The sequence below is a fragment of the Helobdella robusta genome (genome assembly GCF_000326865.2).
Source record: "Helobdella robusta unplaced genomic scaffold HELROscaffold_7, whole genome shotgun sequence".
NCBI lineage: Eukaryota > Metazoa > Annelida > Clitellata > Rhynchobdellida > Glossiphoniidae > Helobdella > Helobdella robusta.
This window is the reverse complement of record NW_008705398.1, coordinates 2040898-2060185: the sequence shown is the minus strand read 5'-3', so window position 1 is coordinate 2060185 and position 19288 is coordinate 2040898. Positions and strand designations below refer to the sequence as shown.

At 32.5% G+C, this 19288-nt stretch overlaps 3 protein-coding genes across 3 annotated transcripts; all 3 read left to right on the top strand.

Moving 5' to 3' along the window:
• Nucleotides 1–446: 446 nt before the first annotated feature.
• HELRODRAFT_164831 (hypothetical protein) lies at nt 447–6070 on the top strand (the record flags this gene model as incomplete). The annotated part of the gene is made up of 5 exons (XM_009030789.1): nt 447–1245; nt 1488–1593; nt 1919–1971; nt 3416–3714; nt 5939–6070. 5 exons carry the CDS (start codon nt 447–449, stop codon nt 6068–6070), a joined length of 1389 nt encoding a protein of 462 aa, XP_009029037.1.
• Nucleotides 6071–11694: 5624 nt separating this feature from the next.
• On the top strand, nt 11695–15021 carry HELRODRAFT_189594 (hypothetical protein). The gene is made up of 5 exons (XM_009030788.1): nt 11695–12604; nt 13076–13318; nt 13571–13751; nt 13823–14052; nt 14283–15021. Exons 1-5 carry the CDS (start codon nt 11750–11752, stop codon nt 14652–14654), a joined length of 1881 nt encoding a protein of 626 aa, XP_009029036.1. The 5' UTR covers nt 11695–11749; the 3' UTR covers nt 14655–15021.
• Nucleotides 15022–15237: 216 nt separating this feature from the next.
• HELRODRAFT_185158 (hypothetical protein) lies at nt 15238–19023 on the top strand. Its single transcript, XM_009030787.1, has 8 exons — nt 15238–15934; nt 16237–16471; nt 16973–17101; nt 17452–17517; nt 17834–17919; nt 18206–18317; nt 18510–18661; nt 18810–19023. Exons 1-8 carry the CDS (start codon nt 15798–15800, stop codon nt 18898–18900), a joined length of 1008 nt encoding a protein of 335 aa, XP_009029035.1. The 5' UTR covers nt 15238–15797; the 3' UTR covers nt 18901–19023.
• The last annotated feature ends 265 nt before the right edge of the window (nt 19024–19288 follow it).

The following is a 19288-nucleotide window of genomic DNA, read 5'->3' as shown; positions in this document are numbered from 1 at the left end:
TTTTATGTAAAAATTATTATATAAAGCCATTGTAAAATGAATAAATAATTGAATAAATGGATGGATAAATAGAGGAATGAATGAATGAACAAATGAATGATTGGTTGATGGGTTTGTTTTTATAAATAAGTAATAAACCACTTTATAATGGTCACATCATAACCTTTTCATTTCAAAGATCATAGTACAGGTTCAGGTGTTTAAGCATTTTTAATCATTGTAAAATAAATAAAGCATTGTAAATAAATTTAAAATTTTGTTTTTAAATGTATCTTTGGTGAGCCAAACCAAAGATAAATATTTACAATCTTCTAGAATGCTTGTATGTTTGACATGGGTGACATCACATCCCTGTTTTATTTTTAATTTTAAGAACACGTGCAGGAGGGTAAAGATATAACTATCATTGAATCATTGTGGAATAAAATTTTTTTGAAATATTGAAGATGGAAGAGAAGAGTGTTGAAACGAATCAACAATTTGAAATGGAAACCGATGATGCCGTCGATGAACCAGCAAAAATCGCTTTAATTTCCAGTGAAGGCAGTCGCTACGAAGTTGCTAAAGATTTATTACTACAGTTCAGTGATTATTTTCAAGCCCTGACAATCAGTGGAATGAGAGATGCAAACTTTAAAGAACTTACGTTGGAGTGTCTTTCCGATGCAAGTCTACGTGAAGTAAACAACTTTTTGTTGAATTTACAAAGCAACGAGGATCATTTTGGTGCCAGGGACTTGTGCTGTGTGGAAAAAGGTTTGGAGGGCTCATTCTACCTCCAAATTCGAAGCATGACAGATAAATATCTCAATTATTTATCTGGACAATTGAATGAATCAACTTACGAACGCATTTTGCATTTCGCAAAGAAGTTCGCCATGTTTGGAACAATCGAAAAAGTTTTTGCGTTCATTTTTGACAATTTTAGGTGTATTGTTTCAAAATCCGAAATACTATCACTGTCACCAGATGAAATGATACGCTTGGTTGAATCGGATGTTGTAAATGTTGACCGTGAATTTGATATTTTTGATTTGGTTGTAAGATGGACTTCAGCTGACGAATCAAGAAGGCAATACGCAGAACTACTGTTCAGTAAGGTGAGGTACAATTTGATGGCAGTAGACGAAAAAAGGAAGGCCAGTGACCTACTTATTGATTTAAAACTAAAAGTTCAGACAGAATGCTATGGTTTTTGTACAATTGGCACGATAATTGCTTTTGGAGAGCCCACTTTCAAGATAAGTCAATTATTCTTTCATTTATTATCATTTTTTTATTAACAAATATTGTCATTCTACAATTTTTGGCCAATCAATTTGGAGTAAGCAATGTTTATGTAAATTTTTTGAATTTTTATTTTAAAGGATTTATTACGCTCCATGATCCAATCCATCGGGGCCAAAAACTTGTCCGGCGCAAGTATACACCCCTGTCTGACCCTCAGTTGGTCCTGACCACAGTATATTGAAATCAGCAACACACAGTTCACCAGTGCCATGCTATCGAACTTCCTGCCGGCCCATTATGCATATACCGTATCGCGACAAGTCGTTTACCAGGATGGGATCCTTGCACCACCTATTACGCACAGTGAGTAAATGTTTCAAGAGCCGATCCTGGTGGTGTCCCGCAGATCAAGCGGGTTGGCTCCAGCACCGGACCGTAAAGAGGGGTCATAAATAGGGTTGTTCGCCGTAGTCCACTATCACAGCCGGCTGACGATAACCGAGACTGCGAGCTTCTTGTTAACCCGCGCGACGAGTGATGCGGTATGAAGTTTTTTTGGGACGACTCCACGTAGACAATAATTTGGCTGTAGTTGTTCCCAGTTGTTCTCCAGACAAACGTGGGTAGGTAGCAAGCCGAGTAGAGGTTAAAGCAACCATATCGTTTTATTTGCTTGATTTTTTGTTAGGGTTTACTCCCTTAGACTTTCCCTTGAAAGAGTAAAGCAACAAGGCAGCGGAGGTTTGAAATCAAAATTTACCTTCTTCTAGATGGGTAGGTAGCGAACCCCATCAACCCGAAGCGACTAGTTTTTGAGGCGCTAGTTACCCGCCTACGCCCCTTTTTCTGTTAGTTTAAACAGTTTTGCCACGAGAAGGCCAGGAGTTGGACTCTATCCTATCTAAACAAAGGCTATTCTTTTCTTTCTGGTTTGCTGGTTCTCTTACATAAGCGCAACTGCAACAACCTTTTCTTGACAATCCTATATTTTTCTTTTTGTTAATTTTATCTAAGAATGAAATAAAGACAACACACATACATAAATGGATTTTGTATTTTTTTCATAATATTGTAAAATGTTGATTAGTTTATTCAATGGATACAAATGATGAAATTTATTGAATTTAGTTAATAAAATAATGAAATATTTATTTTATAGATGAACGTTGAACAACCCTGGTTTACACTATCTATTTATGACTTATTCAAAACTGTAAACAACGAATCCTTCAAATCTCACGTCATCAATTTCAAAACTAAGCTTCAGGGGCAAAGTTCTCTTTGATTGTTACAGGATATGTACTGTTTGTAACTAAATCTATTTTGCAGGAGGTTATCCCTTAAAGAAAAATTTGTCAGTTTACGAGCCAATCACTTCCAAGTAGTTGCGGGTTTGGCTGATCTTTTCTAAATTTTAAAAATGTTTCTAAACTGGTTCAAAAGTTTTTATAAGTACTAAATTTATTTGAAGAATTAAATCATACCTACAATGCCATTATAAAATTTTCCTAAAAATGTTTTTACCTTTTAAAAATCTGGACTCCAAATTTAAGTACAGAAGTCAAGATTTGGTCAAACTGAGTTTTTGCACAGATTAACTTTGATCGGCTTCTCCCTGCTGACCACTGTTCTTTTAATAAATCCAAGTATTTGATTTACTTTGGCCGCAGCCACAGTACATTGCCTTGATGCTTTTGTGCTTTTATGGACGATGACTACAAGGTCTTTTCTTCTTGCGTTGATTGTAACTAACTGTTCAATTGATAATTGAAGCTTTTTTTTCTTCCCATATGTATAACTGCACATTTATCTGTATTAAACGACATCTGCTAATATTCAGACCATATAATCTTGCCATATCTTGTCATAGTACTTCCGCATCTTTCTCATTATTGGTCTTTGCACACAGCTTCGTGTTGCCAGCAAATTTTGATATATATCTATTGAAATGTAATTCTGATTTTTATTAATAATAATTAAATTGTTGTTAACGATGTGTTATGGTTGGTTTATTGTATGTTTTTGTAAATGTAGCTGGTAAAATTTGTTGTTGTCCATTATTAATATTGACTATTTTCTTATGCACATAAGTTCATTATACTTTATTATATTTCAATTGTATAAATATTTGCTAACAAAATGCTTTTATCAAAAATTTTTATATTCGACACAATTGAAAATTTAGATAAAATAAATAAACAGGATAGTGAAATGTTTGATTGTACAACTGAGCAGTGGACATTCTTATTGAGTATTAAAGTGCCTTTCAACAATCCTCCTTCTACCGTTCTCATCAACAGCTCCCTATATAGTTTTCATTTTGATTACAATAGCTATACTTCACAAAATCATTTGTCTATTCAAACAATCAATTTGAAAAAGTATCTAAATGATAACAAATCCTCATCAAATACACTGTCTGACCTAGCCACGTATGAAAAACTCAAGACTAATGATACTGATGACGAAGGTATTAATAGGAAAGTTGGATACCATATTTGCAAATTTTTTACTCCAAAAGATTTTTTCTTTCACCACGCACGCTGTTTTTATGAATTTTTTGCAATAAAGAATGCCGGCACTAAATGAACTCAATACAACTAATCTAAGAAAAAAAGATGAGACAACTAAACCTCGACTCAATAGGTGCGAAGGCAGTTTTGATCTGTTATGTTTTATTTTAAAACATTATGATCTATGATATACATTTTTTTTTTTTGGACTAAATGTTCTTAACTTCATATTTCCCTTTTCTGCTGTTCCGGTTGATAATAAACAAGTCAAGAACGTTTTTAAATTTATTTTTTTCTTTTAATGTCTTTCAATATTATGTCAATTAATTAAACGATTTACGTGACAAGAAATTTAACAGGTCATGTGACCAGATAACGTTTTTCTTAATTAATTGATTTGACGAAGAAAATTTAGTTAGAATATCAATAAATAAAAAAATATAAAAATAAAATATAATAAATAAATATAATAAATAAATAAAAAGAAGATTTTCTTTGAAAACTGAAGTGAAGAGAAAACACGTTCTTCCTAATTCTTTTAAAGTCGATATTTTGCTTCTAATTAAAAAGGTCAAATTGAAAGACAAAAAAGAAATAGAACTAACAAATGTGCAAATCAAACATCTAGAAGGCAAAAGTAATTGGTTGAACTGGAAATCAAGAGTTTGTATAATAAAACTACGCGGCATTCCTGATGCAATGGACGTAGTAAATGGCAAATTAAAAGGTCCAGCTGAATTAAACGATAACTCAGATTGCCAGGTCACATTGTAAAAAATTGTGAAAATGGCATTCTGTTGGTAAACTAGCAAAACCAAGAAATAACAATCTACGCGATGACATTAAGAGATCACTAGTTGTTATGGAATCAAGTGTTTTTGCAATTGATGAGTCAGCGTACACTGATGAATAGTTTTTTGACTGAAGGAAAGAAACTCATACTTGCACTGTATGTGAGTTGCAGAAACCGATAAAGAAGAACTAAAAAAAATTGAAAGAAACTTAAAGTCAGAGTTCAAGATAGCATCTAAACCTGTAACATATTTTCTTGGATTAGAAATAAATCAAGATGAGAAGGGAAATATTAAAGTCAGTCAGTCATCGTATACAAGAACGATTCTTGAAAAGTTTGGGATGAGCCAGTGTAAACCTTGTACAACTCCGATTACAAAATCTGAGGAGTTCGATGAAAACAAAAATGAACACGAGGAAGAGAAATTTTTTACAGATCAGCAGTTGGTGCATTGATGTACTTGATGACGGGAACAAGACCAGATATTGCATATGCAGTTGGAGTAGCATCTAGAAGTTTGGAAAAACCCAGCAAGCTCAATGTAACACAAGTCAAGCAAATTTTCAGATATTTGCAAGGCACAGCTGATGTCGGTATTGTCAAAACAATACACTTATAGCCTACAGTGATGCAGATCATGGAGGAAATCTAGTGGAAGATCGACATCAGGTGTAATCTGTATGTTTGGAGGAAGCGTGATCAGTTGGTTTAGCCAACGTCAACCCTCAGTTGCGATTTCAACTACCGAAGCAGAAATCGTTGCCGCAAGTGAAGCAGCTCGTGAAGTGATATGGCTTAAACGATTGTTGAACGACATCGTAGATCTAAAGAAAAAGCCAGAAGTTTTTGTCGACAATGAAGCAGCAATTCGTTTAGCACACAATCCAGAACTTCACATAAGAACAAAGCATATCCACATTAGACATTTTTTTTGTCAGAGAAAAGGTTGCAGAAAAAGAAGTTTCAGTTGAGCGAGTTGTGACAGAACTTCAAGTTGCTTATGCTCTGACAAAACCAATGGTAGGACCAAGACTAAAAAATCTGAAGGTGTTATGCTTTATATTTTGTTTTTAAAACATGATATATATCTATTTTTTTGGCTAAATGTTCTTTTGCTTTGTATGTAAATCACTTTCTGTTGTTCCGGTTGATAATCAACGAGTCAAAAACGTTTTTAAGTTTATTTTCTTCTTTTAATGTCTTTCAATATTATATTAATATCAATTAATTGAACGATCTACGTTACAAGAAATTTAACAGTTTATATATATATATAATTGTGGTAGAGAACGATGTCGACGCAACAAGATTTCATCAGTACAGATGCCCTGAAATTTATTGAAGCATCGTTATGTAGCGGTGTGTCGGAATCTTGACTTTCCACTGCAACGCTTAAAATCAGTGCGTCTGTCCAGTCTTGATGCATCCGATATTTTCTTACGACACGGACACGATGTTGGTGCATTACTATGGCTCTGAATTTGTTAAGTGTCCAGTGACGATTGCGCCATTGCACGTAGGCCAGAATAAATAAATAATAAATACACACATAAAAATCAGAGTAGCGAAAAGCTCTGACTCATGAATCTTTATTAGTTCGTCATCAATATTGCGATTAAAACCTTAAGTTAGTTTTCAAATTAGTGGAGTGCATGGCGGGTGATCAACATTGAGACGTCACTAAGATTATTGAATATGATTGGTTGATAACATTACAATCACACACATTGCGTGTGACAAACGAGGATCTCTCTTCGGTCGATCCCGGCCAATGCAACGCAGAACCATAGATGACGGTTTGCAATGATTTAAAGATGACGATAAAATGAAGAAGTATATAATCATAACGATGATGTTATCAGTAATATTTATGATTTTTTAACAGTTTCTAATCATCTTAAAATGTGAATCAAATGGCTTTTAATGTTTTTGTTGTTTTGTAATCCTATTAAGGTGCAGCTGACTGGCTGCTTCAAACAATGTGTTTGTTTCCCATACCATCTGGTGATGGTGACGACGACGACGATGATGGTGGGAATAGTGATGAGGAAGATGATTGTGGAGATTATAATTTATGATGGTGACGATTACGATAGCGATGATTGATAGCTGAAAAAAAATGAAATTAGTGATATTGAAAACTATGACGATGATGAAAAGTATAGCAATGATGATAAGGAAGTAATTGTATCGTACAAATCGTTTCGTTTTTGAATCTTGCTTATACAGCGCTAGCAATAATTTATATGAAAAAGAATTGGAAACACCAGAAATAAAGTATAATTTCAATTCAACGAGATGTGAAACTTGGGAAACACTCCCACTCAACACTTTTTTAAAAGGATCTGCAGAGGCAACATAGTAGGCACACACGGATCACGGACAGGCGCACACACAAACACATTCTTTTATAATACGGTTTCCATCGTTTTTTAGTACAATTGGATTATTATTGAATTTATTTCATTGTTAAAAAATTAGGAATAATTTAAATAAATCAGCAAATTAAATTGTGGTTTGATAATGAAATGAAACAACAAACTGAATGTATGAATAAATGAAAAATGAGAGGACCAAAAAATGTTTGATTGGATAAACTAACTAATGAATTAATTAATAATTATTATTATGTTTATTATTCGTTCTTAAATATTCCACAAAGGTTATGAATTAGATGCTTTATTGAACTAGTGCGTCTTCAATTTTTGTTTAAATTTTTTTACTGGAACAATTTGTCTTGAACACAGCGCAAGATCGTTCCAAATTTTTGGCAAAGCAACCTGCATACATCTATCACCCAGCTTCGTCTTTGTTCTGGAGACTACAATCAATTCAGAGGAGATCGATTGCATGAATAAATGAATGAATGAATGAATAAATGAATGAATGAATGAATGAATGAATGAATGAATGAATGAATGAATGAATGAATGAATGAATGAATGAATGAATGAATGAATGAATGAATGAATGAATGAATGAATGAATGAATGAATGAATGAATGAATGAATGAATGAATGAATGAATGAATGAATGAATGAATGAATGAATGAATGAATGAATGAATGAATGAATGAATGAATGAATGAACTAATAAATAAAACGGAACTAATAAGGAAACAAAACCGGTTCGTAAATACTCATTGATGAAATGGAAGCAGCGCTTTGTATGCATTACAATAAGACACCACACAATGAAATATAAATCATCATGAGTGTTGTTATCGTCATCATCATCAACAACAACAACATTATCATCATCACTATCATTATCATAATCGTCATCATAACTTGAGAGGACCGGCAAATATTTTGGCAGTCTTTGGCCCCCTTCTCAAATTTCAAAATTTTCAAAATTATGGCTCACAGTCAACGTTATCTAGATTAACCCCTGTTATCACAATTACGCTGATGACGATAACGATGATGAAAATTGTGATAAGGAAGATGAAGATGATGCTGATTTCAAGGAAGACGATGATGATGAGGACAATGATTATCGTGATGATGAGGTTGAGGATGGTGATCACAGAAAAAATAAGTGATGCAGTGATGCATGCATGTATACATATTTCAGATAAACTTATATATATATATATATATATATATATATATATATATATATATATATATATATATATCATCTACAAATTCTACCGAATGTTTGGCGTTAATATGTTTGTAGTTCGTAATCAGCCAATTAAGAAACCTGACACCTAATTCGCATCAAAGTTCAATTTTACAACACCAAAGTTAATTTTTACAAGGTCAAAGTTAATCTTGACAAAGTCAATATTTCCCTATATATACAACAAGGAGCACTGACGATGATTCATTCGGGATCGAAATATGGCCTTATTTGCAGCATGAATTCGAAAAATAAGTTTATTTTGAATTTTAATAAACTAAACGTTCACCAAAAAACTTTAGTGAGAAAAATCGAAAAAACGAACTACAAACATATTAACGCCAAACATTCGGTAGAATTTATAGAATATTGTAAAAATTATGACCAACATATATATATATATATATATATATATATATAACAGAATAAAATGGCGTAAAATCGTGGAATAACCAATATATTAAAAAATGAAAGTAAACACACACAAAATTTTCAGCAGAGAAAACAATTAAATTTTTAAATTTAGAAAAAATTTTACGACATTTCAAACATGGGAAGACATTGACTGGTGACAGATGCGTGGATTGAAAAGCGTTAGAAACTGCTCTTTCAACAATCACTCTCCTATCTTCCTCATTTCATCATGTTGCACCCGTATATTCGTTATAAGCTAGTGTTAACCATATATGCGTATAGCCGTACCATGAAGCTAGCCAATATCTAAACTCGCGTACGATTATTTTATTAAACTACAGCTCTTTCTAATTAATATATAGAATTCCGGCATCTTAATATTTAATTTGGCCTTTAGGTAATTAAATTTTTTGGGCCAAATCTCAGTCAATGATAGATAATTATTTTTAGAAAATTTCTCGATGTCGTAAAGATTCCCGACATTTCGATCATTTCTCAACGTTATTCGTGCATTCAAGGCTACTAACTTTATGTCACCAAGTTGTTGTGATTATGTGGTGATGATGATAATAATAGAAATGATATAAACTATAATTTCATATTGTTATAACCGACCCGTTGAACTAGTAGAGTACAGTTACTCCTCTTTACATGGATTCCTGACTACCGACGTAAAACTGCTAATAAAGAGAAAAAATGGATCAATGCAAAGTGAATTTTTGGAAACAATAAAATTGGAACGCGCAGACATATGTATACAAGATACAACCAATAGTAATAACATACTACATTGAAAATAGTAGAGTTACGGAAAAAATACTTTTTATGTATAAGATAAAAATGAATAAAAAATTAGTTTAAAAACTTTGTTTTCTATATCAACAAATCAGTAAAGGATACGATACGACACGATACGAAATATTAAAATTTAAACCTGAAAGTTATCATAGCTGAAAACGCAGTGATATTTCTTAACAATTATAAGATATATTTATAAATATACATGAATGAAAATAATGAGAACCAAAAAATGATTGAATGAATAAAGAAATGAATGAATGGTGTATTTATGTTCAATATATCTCATTTTTCCAAAGATTCCTTCGATCAACCGAGCTCAATTTATTTTTTATCCCGACTACAAAGTTAGCGACGGGTTCCCGCAACTTTGCGGTTCTTGGCCCGGTCGTTTGGAATGGTTTACCTCCTTACTTACGTGACCCTAAGCTATCATATTTACAATTTCGAAGTCAACTTAAAACTTATTTACTTGCACAATGAACGTCTGTCTTATTTGTCTATGATTCAGTAGCGCTTTTGAGTTATAATATATATCCGTAATAATATATATATACATATATATATACAACAAAAAATGACAACCTCACTTCCAACCCGGCGCTTAACCAACAACGAAAACAAAGAAGTAATAAAAACTTGCATCGTAAATAGTGACAAAGAAGAATATGATGCTATCGATGAAGAAAAGGAGACCAAAGAAGATGCCCAGCCAATTAAGAAACCTGACACCTAATTCGCATCAAAGTTCAATTTTACAACACCAAAGTTAATTTTTACAACGTCAAGGTTAATCTTGACAAAGTCAATATTTCCCTATATATACAACAAGGAGCACTGATGATGATTCATTCGGAATCGAAATATGGACTTATTTGTAGCATGAATTCGAAAAATAAGTTTATTTTGAATTTTAATAAACTAAACGTTCACCAAAAAACTTTAGTGAGAAAAATCGAAAAAACGAACTACAAACATATTAACGCCAAACATTCGGTAGAATTTATAGAACATATATATATATATATATAATATATATATATATGTATATAATATATATATATATATATATATAATAGCATGCATACCCTACTACATCACATTATGGGAAAATAGTTCAAAAAACCATCTGAATAATTTAATACTCTCCCACAAAAAAATCAATGCGTTTAATTTTTAACCTCATACCCTCTTCTCATACTAAACCTTTCTTCCTAGCAAAAAAAAATTTACCGCTTAACTTCATCTACCTTTACTGCTCCTTTTTATTCGTTTTTAAATTTATCAACAATTTTCTCCACGTCACTTCATCAACTTCTGCACATTAAGCAACCCCATCCGATCTACAACCACTAGACACACCCCTCTCTTCTAAATCTACAAAACCGCCTTAAATTAATCCAGACAAGAATAAAAAAAGTTGGTCCTAAAATTTGGACAGAACTTGTACCTCCCCATTTAAGAGCCATTATAAACCTACAGCATTTCAAATCAAAATTCCGTGCTTTTTTATTGACACTGGAACTGGACTCCACAACCTATTGCTATATAATGAATATGTGGAAACATATGAAGCGGATGAATAGTATTTATGAATGGTTAAACATTAATATGTTTATACATGTACTGAACAAACATTTATATGATTATATGTTTATATATGCATAACTTGAACATTTATTTATTTATCTTCAATTATCAAATTGCCTCAATTATTTTTCTTATATCGTTTCATTAACTATTCGTTTATCTATGTGCGGTGGCCACCACAAGACATTCAGTCTTATTCGGTCTCCGCATATTCAACCTCATAACTTTTATTCATTTATTTGATATGTTGTTGATTATGAATAAACTTTGAAAATAAAAAATGAAATAGGTTACCGATGCCTTTTTGACCATGTAGATTCAAGTGAACGTTAATGTACTATCATAATTTATAAATATACTATATTTGTCAAATAAAACACTACAGTCTATCATTTTGCACAACGCATATATGGTTAAACGCTTTTTAATCTTTACTATTCAAAAGTAAAGATCTGAATAATTACGACTCCAATTTGTGCATCGTTTCATCGGCTGCTTAGTGTTACAAATGACTGATTTCTTCTATTTGCAAATTTTATAATATTTATGTTTATAGTGCAAAGATGTTCAAGTAATTTAACATTTTAAACATCGTAAAATAAATAAGGCATTGTAAATAAATTTAAAAGAAAATCTTGTAAAGAAAATCTTGTTGTTAAATGTGTCTTTGGGAAAGCTAAAAAAAGATTTACAATCTTTGGGAATGTCTATATAAGGATTCCAACTAACCTGCCAGATTAATGAAGGATATAAATTTGATAAAAATATAAAAAACGGAAGAGATGGATGGTGAAATGAGCAAAAAGCGCAAAATAGAGTCGGTGGAGACGGATGGTGCCGCTGATGACGGGGAGAGTGTTGAAATGAACAAAAAGCTTAAAATGGAGAAAGAAGATGACGTCGATGAATCATCAAAAATAGTTTTAATTTCAAATGAAGGCGGTCGCTTCGAAGTTGATAAAGATTTATTACTTCAGACCAGTGATTATTTTAGAGCCTTGGCGAACAGTGGAATGAGAGATGCACACTCTAAAGAACTTACGTTAGAGTGTCTTTCCGATGCAAGTCTACATGAAGTCAACAATTTTTTATCGAATATACAACTTAATGAAGATTTTTTTTATGCCAGGGACTTGTGTTGTGTGGAAAAAGGTTTAGAGGGCTCATTCTATCTCCAAATTCGGAGCATGACAGATAAATATCTTTTTTTATTCAGTCAACATTTGAATGAATCAACTTACGCAAACATTTTGCAGTTCGCAAACAAGTTCGCCCTGTTTGGAGCAATCGAAAGAGTTTTTGAATTCATTTTTGACAATTTGAAGTGTATTATTTCGAGATCCGAAATACTATCATTGTCGCCAGAAGATATGATTCGCTTGGTTGAATCGGAATTAGTTAATGTTGAACGCGAATTCGATGTTTTTGATATGATTCTAAGGTGGACTTTAGTTGACGAATTGAGAAAACAGTATGCAGAACCACTATTCAGTAAGATAAAGTACAATTTGATGGCGGTGGACAAAAAAAAGAAGGCTAACGACATACTTAATGATTTACAAATAAACCTTCAAACTGAAATCCATGGGTTTCGTACTATTGGCACGATAGTTGCTTTCGGAAAGCCTGATTTCAAAGTATGTCATTTTTCGAATTTTTTCTAATTTTTTATTAATAACAAATATTATCATACTACAATTTCTCCCAATCAAACTGGAGTAAGCAATGTTCCGGTAAATTTTTTAAATTATCATATTAATTGTTTGGTTATGTCTTTTCATGCCAGCGATAGAAATCCATGATTTCAAACAGAAACATCACTTAAGAGTTAAGACAGTTCGTGATGTGGAGTTGTGACAAAACAATCCTCGGATTGTTCATTTCGTCATGCAACTATTACGCATCACTTTTGATATGGTTTTGAATATTTTTGATCAGACAAATTTTTCAGGCACGTGATAGAGACAAAACTTTCACTTACATACATAGAGACTTGACGATTATGATTATGATTATATCATATTGTAATATGTTAACTAATTTATTCTGAGCATAAGTTTGATAGGCTTTGTTAAATTTAATTAATAATTTTGTTAATTATTTCACAGGATAACATACAACAACCTTACTTTTCATCGCTGCCTGTTTACGACTTTTTCAAAACTGTAAACAAGGAAGCCACTGAATCTCCCGTCGTCCATTTCAAAACAACAAATATTCAGCTGCAAAATTTTCGCAAATGGGGTTACAGCGTTTGCACTTTTGATAATGGAATATATTTCGCAGGAGGTTATTGTCCTTTAACCAAAGAAGTTTCAGTGTATAATCCTACCTTTTGCAAGTGGTCACGGGTTAGTCTGATTCATTCGAAATGTTCAAAATGTTTGCAAACTTGTTCAAATGTTATAAATAAAAATCAGGCTTTTGAATCAGTTTAACAAATTTAAGCACACCTACAATTACATTATAAAATTTCAATTCACTTGAATGCGTTGCAAAAGTTTTCATTCATTTATTAAAATTTAACCTTGATGATTACAATTCTTATTAATAAAAATTAAACCATTTATAACAATGGTTTTCACACATCAAACAATATCCAGTTGTCTGATATGCAAGTAGCAAGACATGGTTTCTATTTTGGTGAGATGGGAGGACATTTGTATGCAGTTGCTGGTGAGACTTTTAAAGGCGTGATAACTCGAAAAGTAGAGAGGTACATTCCAGATGAAGACAGATGGTACATAATGGCACCTCTGCCTATTGCTGTCATCATGCTTTCAGGTTTGGTACTTTTGTATTGAAACAACATTTCTTCTCAGTGATAAACAGTTCTAAATAATTTTCATTTGCAGGCACTGCATGCAACGGAATGCTCTATGTCAGTGGGGGGTGGAAAGTACCTGATACTTTAGTCAACCTGGTGTATATGTACAACCCCGCACTTAACCAATGGTCCGAAAAGGCTCCAATGTTGACTGCACGTCATGATCACGTCATGACGTCGGTAGGAAATAAAATTTTCGTCGTGGGAGGGAGATTTTATAAGAACGTAGACGGCGTTATAGTCAGTGAATATGTCATGGTTAGTCCGTTGTTTCGTTTTGTGCATGCGGCTGGTAGCAAGAAGTCGTATATATGCAGTTAAAATTATTTGTTGTTGGTCTCAGGTTTTTTAATGTTGATTGTTACCTCATGCACGTGAGATCGTTATACGTGTTATATTTCAATTTCACAAAAATTTGTTAGACTATTGTTCCCATTAAAATATTTTCAATTTGATTCACTAGAAAATTTGATGAAATATATAAACAGGACGGAGAGATGTTTGATTGCACAACTGATCAGTGGACATCCGTACTGAGAATTAAGGAGCCTTTCAACAAACCTCGTACTAGCGTTCTCATCAACTGCACCCTGTATTGTTTTGGTTTTGATTACGGTAACGAGGGTTCACAAAATTTGTTATCTATACAGGAAATCAATTTGAAAAGGTTTCTGAATGATAACAAGTCATCACCAAATGCACTGTCGGACCTAGCACCGAATGATGAACTCGAGAAAAAAATCTCTAATCGTACTGATGACGAATATATTGATAGTGAAGATTCATGCCATATTCACAAATTTTTTACTTCACACGATCGGTCTATTTACTATGTTGGTCTTATAGACAAGTTGCTTTAAAGTCAAATGAGAGTTATGTCATTAACAAAGATTACTTCGTATATGTTCATCTTCTTTTAATTCATTTCTGTTAATTGCAGAGATTTTTTTACTAATTTAACTTAAGTTTAATTCAAAAAAAGCATGCACGTTGAACATTCACGTGTTATTTTGTACATATCTTGTAAATAAAAATAAATTAATGCATATTTGGTTGCCGACACTTTCAAACGTAATTTATATTTTTATTAAATTCTATAGTTCTTTGTGTGACGAATACATATCTGCCAAAATGTTTTGATTCTGATCTTGCAAAATAAGCCCAAGTGTTTTTATATAGCACGAGATTAAAATTTAAATATTCACAAATTAAACGACAAAAAATAAACATGTTTTCAAATTTAATTGGGAGAGAATTCGCAAATAATAATTAAAAAAACTTCGCCGTAGAGAACATGTGTGATTGTTCTAAAATAATTTGTTGCACCTTGTGTCAAGCTATCATTCTCATCGTCAGCTCTTTGGTTGTGGTCACTTGTCTTATCCTCATGATCATTTTTATACCGAAGGCATTTGCAAGTTCACTTTGCTTTTTTTTGTTCAACTAATGATAAATTATTCAAGTTATATGCAACTCAGTTTTTTAATTTCAACTTTTTTGTTAAATTATTTTAATGAATTAACTGTATTAGTTTTGTAGTTTTCACTCCGAGACCATTTAATATAATTTATTATTCTTTGCTTGATTGACGTCATCGTGTTCAAATTATAACAGCCTAGAACTGCAATAATAATTTGCGGTAGTTATGTGTCCGGCTTGTTACCTGGCAATTACAGCCGCGGTGGTTTTTCTCATCGTCATGATATTCTTCGTCATTATTCCACAAATGTCGCAAACGCGCATGAAAACATGAGCAGAAAAAACCTCGAAATATGAACAACGCAATTTAATCGCGAAAATAAAGAGCGCATCTCAATTTTTGTGTGTGCTGCTTGGCTAGCTTACCAGCCGTTAAAGTTCATTTTAATTAGAATTAATTTTGTTTTTTAGGTAATTTAGTTTTACGCATTTGATTACTTATTTGTGTCGCTAAAAATTTAACGTTTCGTCATTTTTATTATTTGTTATTACATTTTTGTAATTAAAGTAATTATTAAGAAGCTATGGATTCGAAAATGGTGGCATACATGACCTGGGAGCTGTCCAACAAGATTGAGGCCTTAAGTGGCGCTGACGAAATTTATCATTATGACGAAAAACAGCAGAAGGATATTCTGGCCGCCAAACCATGGGAGAAAGAGTTAGTTCCTCTATGTCTAATGCTAATCTGAAGCTTTGTTCACTTTAATAATTAAAAAAATTTCAAGTGTTTTTTGTTTTTTTAATTTTTATTTTTCATTTAATATCTTTTGAATTTTTCAAATTCAAATATAATATTAAATTAAATTTATTTATTGCACAGAAAAATTAATAAGATTTTAGTAAAAAATATTTTACCAAAATAAACTCATCTGAATAAGAAAAAAGTTATCTCCTTTATTAATATTTTAAAATAAATAAATAGTTTATTCTAAGTTTATTCTATTTCAATACACAATGCAGTCCTCACTACTTCAATTCTATAAAAATATCGGCCCTTGCCCTCCTCAAGATGGTGATGCACGCTAGATCCGGGGGCAACCTCGAGGTGATGGGGCTGTTGTTGGGCAAGGTGGACATCAATAACATGATCGTCATGGACAGTTTTGCACTGCCCGTAGAGGGCACAGAAACTCGAGTTAATGCACAGGCACAGGCCTACGAATACATGGCTGCCTACATTGATGCTGCCAAACAAGTAGGCTACAAGATTTCATTCATTTATTTTTCTTTGTATTTATTTTTTGCCATTTTTTTATTTTCATTATCATTTTCTTTTCTTGTCATTGATAATATTGCTATTAATTTATAATTAATTAAGAATGTGTTCTTGTAATAATATAAGGAATATTTTTTTCAATCTTGTTTTTCAAAAAAATTATTTTTTTAAAAAAAGAACGTGCAAACGGTAGCTATAAATTCTATTTTAAAAGTTCAAAACTGAAAATGAAAAATGAATTTTTATTCATATGGAACATTAACAATAAATTTCTAAATAATAGTACAATAATAAACTGTCGTTAATACTAATAACAAATAATGTGAATTATAAGCTTTCAATATATTTCATTTTTTCAAATATATTTTGTCTAATATTTATAAAATAATAAGTTTGCTAAACAGATCTCATTTTTTACTTAATCTCACACACATATATAACATACACATGTACAAACACACGTAACACACACATACACAGGTAGGCAGGTTAGAGAATGCCATAGGCTGGTACCACAGCCATCCAGGTTATGGGTGCTGGCTTTCCGGCATTGATGTAAGCACTCAGATGCTGAACCAACAGTTTCAAGAACCTTTTGTTGCTATCGTTGTTAGTTGCTTGTTCCTCTGTGCGTGCAGTGAAATTAGATGGTAGTGACAGGAATGATTACTTAATTCTTGAATGAATGTTAGTGAGTGACTCTGCTGATGATATGAAGACGAGTTATGGAAACGAGAGGATGCTAATGATAAAAACGATGTCGTTGAAGATGACGATGACTAAAACTCCAGAGGTTGATGTTTATTATAGTGATGGTGAAGATGTTATTATATAGGGTAGGTGAAATGATGGTCACTTTGTTGGAGAAGGGTTAGTGATGATAAATGATGATGATAATGATGATGATGATGATAATGGTGAAAATGAATTCTAAAAATGATGGTGACTTAATTGTACAGATTGACCCAATAAGAACAATTTCAGCTGGCAAGGTGAACCTGGGAGCCTTCAGGACGTATCCAAAGGTTTGGTTCATCGTCAACTTATTTAATGTCTTCTAATACTAATTATTGTTTAATTTGTAATTATCACCGTAATGATTTAATTTTTAAGTCTTTATTAACTGTAATTAGCATTACGTTACTGACAATGATTGCAGTGTTGTACTGAATGATTTCTTCAATTAATTACTGACAGCAGTTTTTTTTTTACTTTGTAACCAATTTTTTGATAATTAATGATTAGTTTTAATAGAAAATTTATAAGGAAATTGCTTCTAATGAACAAAATTCTATAAAATGAATGTTCACAACATTTTGTATGATTGAAAAATATCAACAGGGCTACAAGCCACCTGATGATGGCCCATCCGAGTATCAGTCAATTCCTCTCAACAAGATTGAAGACTTTGGTGTGCACTGCAAACAGTTGGTCACCTACCTATTGCATTAGTTAATTAATTACCATTATTATTTAATTGTAGTGGAAAGCGTTTTCCGCTCGACATGGTTAGGTTGTTATTAACGTTATGTTTGATGTTGATGTAAGGTGTATGGAAGTTTCAAGATGCCTGCCTGTTATATGTGATATTTACTTAATTTTTTTGGGTTTTTGATAATTAATGTCATAATTGTTGATATATTATCTGTGGCGTTTGTTTAGATGGACTGATAACAATTTGATATTCGCATTTGGATTCTCTGCCCATCTTAGGTACTACCCTCTCGATGTATCCTACTTCAAATCCTCTCTGGACAGGCGTTTGTTGGAGATGCTTTGGGACAAGTACTGGGTCAATACGCTGAGTTCCTGCAACCTCCTCACTGTGCGTACTTTTTAAAAATATTTAATTTTTCCATGCATACTACATCTTTTTCTAAATGTCTTTTAGTTATTTTTTAATTTTTGTTAAAAATATCAGTGCTGGCCAGTGTCTAATTATTATCTTCATAGGTTTTATTATCTGTTGTAACTTTCATTCGTTTACATCTTCACTTATTCACCTCCTTATGCACAGAATGCAGATTACACGACAGGTCAGATTTATGATTTGACGGACAAACTGGAGCAGTCGGAGTCATTTCTTGGCAGGGGTCCGTTTGTTGGGGGACCTGAGCAGGTCGCAGCAGATCGCGCAGAAGATAAGTTGACCAAAGCCACTAAGGATAGGTAGGTGGTTTGGATGTCAGAGTGATCTTTAATAAATTTTCGTCAACAACTGAGTGTAACTTTTCAAAATTGGTAAATAATTTATGGTGTTTTTGGTTGTTTGCAGTCAGACAAATGATAACTTTTCATTGAAATATTCTCCATGCAGTTGTAAGAACACCATTGAATCCATACACGGTCTGATGACACAAGTTATCAAAGACAAACTTTTCAACAAGATTAAATTTGTCGATAATTAATTTCTACTGTTATTTAAACGTTTATTCAATAAGTGTCATTTAGATTTCTCCTGTTTTTATTATTATTATCATTATTATTATTATTAGCAAAAAAGTTTGTTCTAAAAATAATTTTTTTTTGTGTTTCTTCTGTTTTATTTACCGTGAAATTGGCGCGTGTCGTGTTCCGTCGTTAAGTCAAGTAAAGGTGCCGTCATTACACGATGGCATGGTTCGAATACTGTCCAAAGCCGTGAGAGTTAGTATACATGTAAGTAGTTCTGGGGTTATAAAAATTAAAAAAATAGCACGAGTGAAATCCACCTCAGTACTCTGTTCTGGTCGCTGGAGCAGGGTCAACCCATTAAGGGATAATTTTTAACATGTCCCAATGGCTGCATCTGATATG

Coding starts and splice junctions, on each gene's coding strand:
- HELRODRAFT_189594 (XM_009030788.1), top strand. CDS start 11,750: ATGGATGGTGAAATGAGCAAAAAGCGCAAAATAGAGTCGGTGGAGACG. Junction 13,319..13,570: donor CCTTTTGCAAGTGGTCACGG/GTTAGTCTGATT, acceptor AACAATATCCAG/TTGTCTGATATGCAAGTAGC. Junction 14,053..14,282: donor TAGTCAGTGAATATGTCATG/GTTAGTCCGTTG, acceptor ATATATAAACAG/GACGGAGAGATGTTTGATTG.
- HELRODRAFT_185158 (XM_009030787.1), top strand. CDS start 15,798: ATGGATTCGAAAATGGTGGCATACATGACCTGGGAGCTGTCCAACAAG. Junction 15,935..16,236: donor GCCAAACCATGGGAGAAAGA/GTTAGTTCCTCT, acceptor TACACAATGCAG/TCCTCACTACTTCAATTCTA. Junction 18,318..18,509: donor GTTCCTGCAACCTCCTCACT/GTGCGTACTTTT, acceptor CCTTATGCACAG/AATGCAGATTACACGACAGG.